Here is a 10427-nt window from a genome sequence, read left to right as displayed (position 1 = left end):
TTTTAATTAGAGTGTCAAGGCTCTTCAGCTTTCGGTGCGGCCATCTCTTGCTGCCTAACTCTCCGCATCTTTTCTTCAACAAGGTTAAACCCACATTGAGTTCACTTGCTGCCTGTGTTATTGACATGTAGAAGTATTTCGATATTGTTTCTTTTGTAAGGCTTTTGATATCCCCTTTTCTTCTCTCGCTTTCTTTACTTCTTTTTCTTCTTCTTACTGCCTGCTCTCTTTTGATAAAGATTTTATAATAATTTGTTTTTCATTGATTTTGTATTTTTAGAGAAAGAGGAGAGAGAAAGAAGAAGAAAAATAAGAAATCGGAAGAATGTATATTTGATTTTTATTTTTAATTTTGGGGTTTGTTTATGATAATTAGATAATAATGAGATTAATTTATAAAATAAATAAATATAAAGATCAAATTAACTTTTTTTCCTTTGATTTTAATACTGTTAGTCAATTTACGTGTTTACTAACGGAATGAACTTCAAAATATTGTTGTACTTTTTTTTTTTTTAATGTTAAATTATGATATGATTTATGCATTTAACCTACAATATTTAGGTGAATATCATGTCTGCATCGGGGAGTACACGTAATCCGCCATCGCATTAGATGACAGGACCACCAAGGCGAAGGAAGAAAGGAGACACGTCAGTAATAGTTGTAGGTAGACCCCACATCAAGACAGTAACACAGTGGAGTGGGTCCCATACTCCACAAACAGGCACCAACTTGTACTAAAGCTCTTGAATCAGGAGTGTATCTTTCATTCTATACTCTTACAACGGCAAACTATGGCGTCGTTTTGCTGGACAAACTAATCTCTCTAAAGTCGCTCTCAGGCGACAATCTCCACTCACTCTCTCTTTCTGATGAAAGAGAAAAACTACAATTGAAACCTATCAAACGTTCAAAAACATGGCGTCCGTAGACCAGCTTTGACATGGTCGTCAACTCACCTCCCACGCGCCGCCTTGTAAATTTTTACGCGCCTCCGATTATCGTCAATCTCTTTATACTTCTTCGCCTTTTGTTTTCTTAATATTTTTCTCTCTAGGCTTTATCTTCTCTCACCATCCGTCTCTCTTTTTCTTCTTCCTTTTTTATGTTTGCTCATACATTCTCTCTCTAATCAGTACCACTGCTCCACCGCCAATAACACCAGTGGCACTACTTCTCTTTGCTCATCGTTTTTTTCTTTTCTCTCCAGTTTCTATATTTGTCAAAGATCTACAGTTTTGGAGGAGGAAGTGAGGGGAGTAGTAATTTATGAATCCGCAGCTTCTGATGATTACAAGATGGGCGGAGTCACCTCTTCAATAGCCGCGAAGTTTGCTTTCTTCCCGCCAAATCCTCCCTCGTACACTGTTGTAGCCGACGAGTCTAGTCCCGGCCGACTTTCCATTCCGGAGGTCCCCAGGACCGATAACGTGGATGTTCTGAAGCTCCGGACTCGTCGGGGAAACGAAATCGTGGCGGTTTATATTAAGCATCCAAGAGCATCAGCTACTTTACTGTATTCCCATGGAAATGCAGCTGATTTGGGGCAGATGTTTGAGTTATTCGTGGAATTGAGTAAACGCCTTCGCATTAACCTCATGGGGTATTCAATTCTTTTTTTTTTTTTTTTTTATGCTTAATAGATTGTCTAGAGTTGGTTTAAAGGTAATTGCTTTTAGAGGTGTTGCTTGATTCTGTATATTAGATTCGCTTCATTGGTGTCTTATTTCGTGATTCTGATCCTTTTGGAATAATTTGTTATGTTGTTGGGAGTCTCTCTCTGTGGCAATGTAGAAAGTGTTTTAAGACCTTTATTTTTTTTTTGTTTTAACATAAGATTTTATTTTTCTTTTTGAAACAAGGAATTGATCAAGTTTTTGCTAATTCTTTGCTTGTTCGAATATAATATGTTTTCAAGTCTGCTAATAGTGTTTGAAAGTGAATTCTGGACAAACAGCATTGTTGGAGAAGTTCAAAATTCCTTCTAGTCTTCTCAGCCTTATTGGTAGAGCTACGAATAATCTAAGAAGTTTATGAACAGATACACCGGTTTGCAACTTTAAATATGTAATTGGCAAGAGTGTAGTGGGAGGATGTCTGAGCTGTGATGCTAATTCCTGGGTACTTCAATCCCTTGCATTCCTCTCTTCCCTTGAGATTATGGTGTCATAATTGTCAATCTTGTCTATATATTCTACGTCATGTCAGGATAATTGTACATGTAAATCATATAGTCTTGTCAGAATGGAAAGATTTAATAACATTTTAATATTCTTGTTGGATTTTTTTTGGCTGCCAACTGATTTTTTTTCCCCAGTATTATGGAAGGAATTAAAGATTAGTTTTGCATAAATTTTAGTTGCAGCAGCGACTTTTAGGATTTCATGATGGAACACTGAGCTAGTATTAGTGCTGACAGTTCTTTAACAGTAATGTTTAGACTTTTTCAGAGACTGCTGCATATAATACAGCTGTGCGATGCTTTCCATTTAAACTTACAAGCACAAGCTTAGTTTATTTTACTGTCCATGGGAATGGCTCTAAACTTCCACATTATGTCTGACATCCATGCCTGAAGCACAATTTATGTTCCCTCCTTTACTGTCATTCCATCTCTAACTGAATCTGTTTTGAAGTTTAAACATTGGAAACACAGACCGGGCTATTTAGTTTTATCATTTGATCACATATAATATTTAACGACATGAAATGCATATAAGTTCTCATGGAACTGAAAATGGTAAACCAGTATCCATATGGTTGGTGATTTCTTCCTTACCTGTATAATATCTTTATTATATTTGGTTGGTTATGGAACTAATTTGTTCTCTTATGTACACTGACTTATCCAGGTATGATTATTCTGGCTATGGACAATCAAGTGGAAAGGTAGGATGGCTTGTTTTCCAGTTCTTTATTCTATATAGGAGCACCAAATTTTATGCATTCTATAGTAGCTTCTAAAAAATTCATGTGACATATAGTTCAATGTTTTCTTTTAGTTGTTTTATGATTCTGTTTGTTCTGTTACTATTTTATTCCCCATTAAGGCTAAATATATCATTTTGGAGTTTCTTCTATTGTGTCCTTATGTTTCAAGTGTCCTTTTAGCTCTCAAAAAGTTATGGGGGCGTTGAATTCAATATCTCTTACATAGAGCGTAACATTTTTGAAGTTGAAGTAGAAATCACAAACTAAGAGAATATGATATTAGATATCCACAAATTGAATATTTCAGAGGCACAATATATTAAATAAAATCCAGTTGATCTGTGTTTGGGGTTATTAATCTTTTCTTTTCTCTCTCTATCTGTCTGTCTACCTCCTCTCCAATTTTGGATTTATGCATAAAGCATGCTAATGATAACTCAACATTGAGTGGGAAGGGAACTTTGAAACCATGTTGTGGTTGGTCTAATTTTTGCAACCTTTCATTCTAATTTTTTTAATTTTTTTTTGGGTATAAATGTTGAAAGAAAAGTTCAATTCATGCCAACTTCTCAAGTCAAATTGTTTTGCACGTTTGGCTTAAATGCATGTACTGCTTGACATTTGTAGACTTGGCCCTATTGACTAAGTTCGAGTTGTCTATTCGTGGTGAAGCTCTTAGCCTGTTGGTTGAGAGCTTACCTATGACTCTAGAGGTCATGGGTTCGAATCACATTCGGGTGGGGTGGGTTAAGGGTTTTTCTTCATCTTTGATGTAATTTTCCTTTGTTTAATGTAAGTGCATTGCGCACAACTTTAAAAAAAAAAAAAGTTCGAGTTGTCTATTCAATGTCTGGAATAATTTTGACTTTGGACTATAAGAAGAGAGGTTGCATGAAAAATTTCAGCATTTTTAGGAGCTGCTATGCATTTTTCAGTTTTGCTTAATGAACAAAAGTTGAGTATGAGTGTTCATGGTTGTCATACTTGAGAGGAAACTTTATTTGACTACCACATTGTCCAATGTTCTTAACATAACATTTGTTTCTTGTCTGAAACAGCCAACTGAGTGCAATACTTTTGCGGATGTAGATGCAGTATATAATTGCCTCAGGGAACAGTATGGGGTTGAGGATGAACAATTAATACTTTATGGTCAGTCTGTTGGTAGTGGACCCACAATTGATCTTGCTTCACGGTTGCCATACTTGAGAGGTGTGGTTTTGCATAGCCCAATTTTGTCCGGAATGAGGGTTTTATATCCAGTCAAGAGAACATACTGGTTTGACATTTACAAGGTAATAATTTTGGCAACATTTCGGGTTAAATGCAATGCCGGTCACTCAACTTTTTGTCTCTTGTTTCACTACAGTTAATAAACTTCAATTGCGTCATAAAAATAAATGAATTTTAATTTAGTGGATACCATTATAAATTTGTACACCGTGCCTGTGCCAGAAAACTGATGTGGCATAATTTATTCATGGACTCAAGCCACATCAAAGTCTTAAAGATGCCATATTAGCTCTACTTATTCCAAGTCAGGAACAAAAACAGCCCAAACTTCATTTTGTTGTTGTTTATAGACCGCTATTGGAGTATTTTTGTTACTGCCTGAAATTAATGAAGCTGATATGGCATGACTTGGAATCCAACGTGGTTTGATCCATGGTCAAAATAATGCCAAGTTAGTTTTCCGGCATAGATTTGGCTGGGAATTCACAATAGTGACTTAGTGGCACAAAGATCATATTTCAATTAATTTTATGACGCAAATTGAAGTTTAGTGACCATAGTGAAACAGTAAACAAATTTGAGTAACTGTCATTGCATATGACCCCAACATTTCTAGTATATATTCCTGTTTAACTCCTAGGAGATTGAGACTTATGTTTTCTGTTTTCAGAATATTGACAAAATAGGAATGGTGAACTGTCCTGTACTGGTAATTCATGTAAGTCCTCTCTCGTATGTGTATATAGTCTCCTTTCTGCTGTTTATTTCTTCGCCCTTTGAACCTAATTTTTACCCACAAAGTGGTTGATACAACTCAGAGGTAGGAAAGTGACGCCAGGAGAAAAAGTGAGAGGGAATTAAGATGAAGGAAAGCAGTTGAACTAGAATTGTTAGTAGAACATGCCATCCAAGATTTTTGATGTTCATCAATCATAAGTTTATTTAGTTCTATGTACACATTATTTTGGTGTCTGACTGTTACAAAGAAAATATAACTAATTGCAACTTATCTATAGTATAGTATCCATAATCCGACCATTCTATAACTGACTCCACTTGAGACCTTCCACATTTCTATAGGAGTGGCAACTTGAATGGCAATGGCATTGTTGTATGGGATCTTGTTATAAATCATAGTACGCATAACTTTAAACTTGTATAGCTTTCAGGAAAATTTGGATGTATTGTATGACAGAAGTGAATAAATCTTTCATTAGAGCTGAACCTTGATGTGTGCTGTAATTTTAATATACTGTGAGCTACTGCAGACCTGCGTCTACAAGCAACTAGATATGTATTAGTTAAGCTTGGTGCAATAAAATTGTAAATAATGATACATAGAAAATAATGGTAATCTAACCTGGAATTCATATTTGGTGTGCTTTTCATTGTACTTGTCATCATATCTTCTGTTTAATTTAGATTGTAGGTAAGTGTACAAACTCATTGAAATCAAGTTGTCATTTGGGTCTTAGAACTTGGTTACATATGATGGTTTCTTATTCATGGAAGTTGAAAGTATGTTCCATTCAATGCCGGTCTGATTTTGTTTAGCTTTTGTCTTTGTTGTACCTTTTTGCATATGTTTTATTAGTATATGCCATATGGGAACTCGACTGGTAGCGGAAGTGAGGTCATGATAGATGCTTTGTCATTTTTATGGCAATTTTAGGATTCTTTTATGTACTTAGTTTATGATGGAAATCTTTTCTTCTTCAAATAGTATCTGATGTTTGCACATTTCCTTTCATAATGGTTTGAATCAGAAAGATAAGTTGAATGTTTCGTGAATATTGTGATGGATATTAGTGAAATATAACTGAAATAACATTTTCGACTGATGCTAGAGATTCGATTTTTATTTATTGTTCTTTCCTACCATCTTCAGGGAACTGCAGATGAAGTCGTGGATTGCTCCCATGGGAAACAGCTTTGGGAGATCTGCAAGAAGAAGTATGAGCCATTATGGATAAGTGGTGGGGGGCATTGCAATCTTGAGCTTTATCCAGAATTCATTAGACATCTAAAGAAGTTTGTCTTGTCCTTAGGCAAAACAAAATCAGCCAGTAATGGTTCTAAGAAAACAACAATAGAGTCAGAAAATCAGAACAAACCATCAGAGGGTGGTGGATCTTCAGATACTTTTGAACTGGGTGCTGACCTTCCAGAAATCTCTAGAAATAGTTTAGATAGCAGACTGGAGAAGTCTAAGAAGCCTAATAAACCCGAAAAATCTCGGATGAGCACAGACCGTGTTGATAGATTTAGGAGAAGGAAAGGCTTGGTCTGGTGATTGCTTATATAACAAGCTTCTTCAATAAAAATATGTGCATTATTCCACTCCATAAGGTAATTTATTTTCTCTTTCAACAAGTTTCAAAAACATGATTAGATTTGAGTGTAATTTTTTTTCCCCCCGTATAAATGTCATCGGTATGTATCCTTAAAACACTAGTCAACTTAAAGCTCAATCTTGCATTACAACTCCTGTAAGAACAGCGGCCGTTTGAAGGTAAAAGAGTTGTAATTTTACCATTATGGCATTGTGTCTGATGTTGAGATTTTTGTGCGTACTTGAGAGAACACAGTTTATTACAATAACAGTTTTGATTTAAAAAAAATATATGTTGGGATATAGGTGAGGATTGTGTGAATATCTTCTCTTAAAGACAATAACAGTTTTGACTGTGGGAGGGGGTTAGTAGTCTGATTAAGAATACTGTACACATTATTTCTTTGCTTGTAGAAAATGCAAGTGCTGGTTTATTAAAACGAAAAAGTATATTTCAGAGAATGTAAAAAAAAAAAGAACACGGATGCATGGAATGTGTCACATTTTTTGTGGAATATTATATTCTTGCTTCTTCTCTTTCCTTATGTTTTTATTGCTTCTGTGCCGCCCAAAATGAGGAACATAAATTTAGGTATGAACGTGTCACAGTTACAATAATAACAGAAACTATTTTTGTTTACATCATCCTTTCTGAGATCTAATATATATTCCAAGAGGCACAAACTCCAAATAAGTAACTAATCACTGTCTATATAAACCTAACCATATAATCTTTTCCGTCTCATAAATATTCAGTCAACGCAACAGTTAGGTCTTATTCTTTTTGACTGAAATTAAATTAAATTAACTGAAATGAATGCTAATGAACTTAACCAGGGCCGGCTCTAGGAGGAGGCCGCTTAGGCGGCCGCCTAGGGCCTCCGACTTACGGGGCCTCCGATCGGATTTTTTTTAAAATTTGATAATTATTAAAAAAATTATGGTTAAAAGGTATATAGCTTTAAATATATAACAAAAGATACTGCTAGGCTGAATGATAAAACATAATAGAAGTGTTTATAAGGGTGAGAGTTCGATTTTCTGAATTAACATTTTTTTTGGTTCACATTTTCTTTTATTTTCTCTTTCTTTCTTTGACAACACGAATGTATAAATTATTACTTTGTTATTGTAGTTATTTTTAAATATTTTATTTTTTTATAAATTACAAAATGAAATTCACTTATGAATTACAATTTATAATTTTGTGTAAAGTGTTATTTAGACTCTGATTTATTTAAAATTTTAATATTTGGTCACTAATTTATTATTTGATCACATTTAGACCATAAACTATTTAAATTAATGAAATTTTACTCCATTTTGATGATTCCTTGGATCAACATTTATTGGTTCATTTTTTCTCTTATTTTTTTTTCTTGACATCACCAGTACTGATTTTTTCTGAACTTTTTTTCATATTTGGAAACAATGTATAAACTATTATTTTGTTATTATAGTGATTTTTAAATTTTTTATTTTTTTAATTACAAGACGAAATACACTTATAAATTACAATTTGTAATTTGGTATAAAATGTTATTTAGACTCTGATTTATTTAAAATTTTAATATTTGGCCACTAATTTATTATTTGGTCATATTCGGACCATAAACTATTCAAATTGATGAAATTCTACTTAATTTTGATGAAGTTTTGTTAAAATTGTTTCCTTATGATATGTGGTGATATTTTGACATATGGGCTTGACATGTCGTACGTTTTAAACTTGATTTACCCAAATAATTAATGAGATTAAAACAAGAAAACAAATCTCTAAACTAAAATTTATCAAGTCTAGTTATCAAAATATCATCATATGTCAATAATTCTATTAAGTTTCCATCCAAATTGGATTGAAATTTCACCAATTGGGATAGTTCAGTGGCCAAATGATAAAATTTTGGATAGATCAAGCGTCAAATGACAAGATTCCTTGGATCAATCGATGTCCAAATAGTGATTTAAGCCTGTAATTCATAATAAATACACGACTTAACCAATTTTTAATCTCAAAGATAAATTCTTCTCTTTCTTATCATAGTACCTTGCGATTAGGTTCGAGTTCAGCCGTCCAAGATTAATTTCCAGAAATTAATACTCTGTCATCTGCTTGCTTCTCGCATTACTGGTGAGAAGAAACTTGATTTTAAATATATAAAAAAGAAAACTCAATTTTACATGTACAAAAGCAAGAAGAATAATAATTTCTCAGCTTTACTATTTAATATTTATTATTTCTAAAATAGTATTAGATTTAGATATGAAAAAAATGCACAATACGCCTAGGGCCTCCAAAATGCTAGAGACGGCCCTGAACTTAACTTAATTGAATTGCACAAAATAGTGGTGAAGCTCTTAGCCTGTTGGTTTAGAGCTTACCTATGATCGTTGAGATCATGAGCTCGAATCACATCGGGGTGGGGTGGGTTAGGGGTTATCCTTTGTCTTTAATGTAATTTTCTTTTGTTTTTTTTTGGTAGAAAAAGGAAAGGAAAAACAAACAAAAACAACTACCTAGGGATTAGCCTGGGGAAGCTAACCCCAATCCTATCTTCTAAAAGAAGAGGAGAGAGAAAAACAGGGGGCTCAGAAAAGGGTAGAAACACCTAGCATCCCCTCATGGCCAGCCGCCGCCAAGCGATCCGCGACACGGTTCTGCTCCCTGAATATGTGACAGAACTCAAAACTCTCAAAGGAGGAGCAAAGCCTTTTAATTGCTTTGATAAGGTTGCGGCTCTTCAGACCCAAAGCATGATAATCAGTAATCATATTGATGGCCTCTAGGTTATCAGACTCAACAGAAAGTCTCTTCACACCCAGCCTTAAAGCAAGCTTGATACCAGTGAGGATGCCCTAGAGCTCAGCTGAGAAGGAAGAACCCAACCCCAAATTCTGGGAAAAACCAGAAAGCCAGGCTCCCCCAGCATCTCTAAGAACTCCTCCGGCGGCAATCTTACCATTACTGAGACAAGAGCCATCAGTGTTTAGCTTCACAACCCCCTCTCTCGGCCTACTCCAACTCACAAGGTGGACATTATTAATCTGGGAGGATCTGGCAAGGGACTCTCCCTTGAAACTATCAATAATAGAGGTGAGTTTATTTGAGAAGAACTCAACTAAGTTTGGCATAAACACAACTTTATTACCAAAGATCTCCTCATTTCTCCACTTCCAAACTTGGTGACAGATAATGGCAAAGAAAATGTCACCATGCTCCATGAACGACAGAAGCTTACCACTAACACCATCAGAGAACCAGTCATCCACAGAATGGGCCATGAAGGAGGAGAAAATATTGTGTGGGACAATTTTCCTCCAAACCTCTTTGCTATTAGAGCAATCCCTGAGAGCATGGCACAAGGACTCAATATGGCCTCTAGGGCTGGGCACGGATCCTGGAGATACTGGACCGGACCGAATATCCGAGGAAAAAACTCCAGAATTGGACCGGACCGTTGACTTTTTTTGGAGAACCGAACTGGATTGGACCGTTGACTTTTCGTCAAAGAACTAGACCGAACTGGACCGAAATTTATCCAGGACCGGACCGATAACCGGATTGGATTGGATTGGATTGGACCGAACTGAAATAACCGAAAGTTTAGCAATAATAAATTTATATTTCATACATTAACTTTATATAAAGAGAAATATTATATAATATATAGTTATATATTTTATAAGGTTTGGTAAACTAATTACAATCATATAAATTTATAATTTATTAATAAGGTATAACATTATTATATAGTCATAAAAATTATCCCGATTAATTCCCGTTTATAAAATAAAATAAAAAATATTTACCTAAAATGTAAACATGGAGTATCAAACACCTAACTAACCATCTGAACCAATTCTACTTCCTGTTAACCATTTAATTAAATAACAAATATTAGAAGTTTTAAATATTAAAATTTTTTAA

General features: G+C 34.6%; 1 protein-coding gene across 2 annotated transcripts; it reads left to right on the top strand.

Moving 5' to 3' along the window:
- The first annotated feature begins 789 nt into the window (after window positions 1-789).
- On the top strand, window positions 790-6720 carry LOC136201849 (uncharacterized). Of its 2 annotated transcripts, XM_065992268.1 has the most exons (6): window positions 790-979; window positions 1214-1606; window positions 2856-2892; window positions 3993-4229; window positions 4838-4885; window positions 6056-6720. In XM_065992268.1, exons 2-6 carry the CDS (start codon window positions 1302-1304, stop codon window positions 6458-6460), a joined length of 1032 nt encoding a protein of 343 aa, XP_065848340.1. In that variant the 5' UTR covers window positions 790-979; window positions 1214-1301; the 3' UTR covers window positions 6461-6720. The 2 variants fall into 2 exon arrangements, with proteins under 2 accessions (XP_065848340.1, XP_065848339.1); XM_065992267.1 differs by having other exon boundaries at window positions 790-1606.
- Window positions 6721-10427: the final 3707 nt, after the last annotated feature.

Source organism: Euphorbia lathyris, chromosome 1 (assembly GCF_963576675.1).
Source record: "Euphorbia lathyris chromosome 1, ddEupLath1.1, whole genome shotgun sequence".
NCBI classification, from domain to species: Eukaryota; Viridiplantae; Streptophyta; class Magnoliopsida; order Malpighiales; family Euphorbiaceae; genus Euphorbia; species Euphorbia lathyris.
The sequence above is the reverse complement of the archived record's forward strand: the minus strand, read 5'-3'. Positions and strand labels throughout refer to the sequence as shown.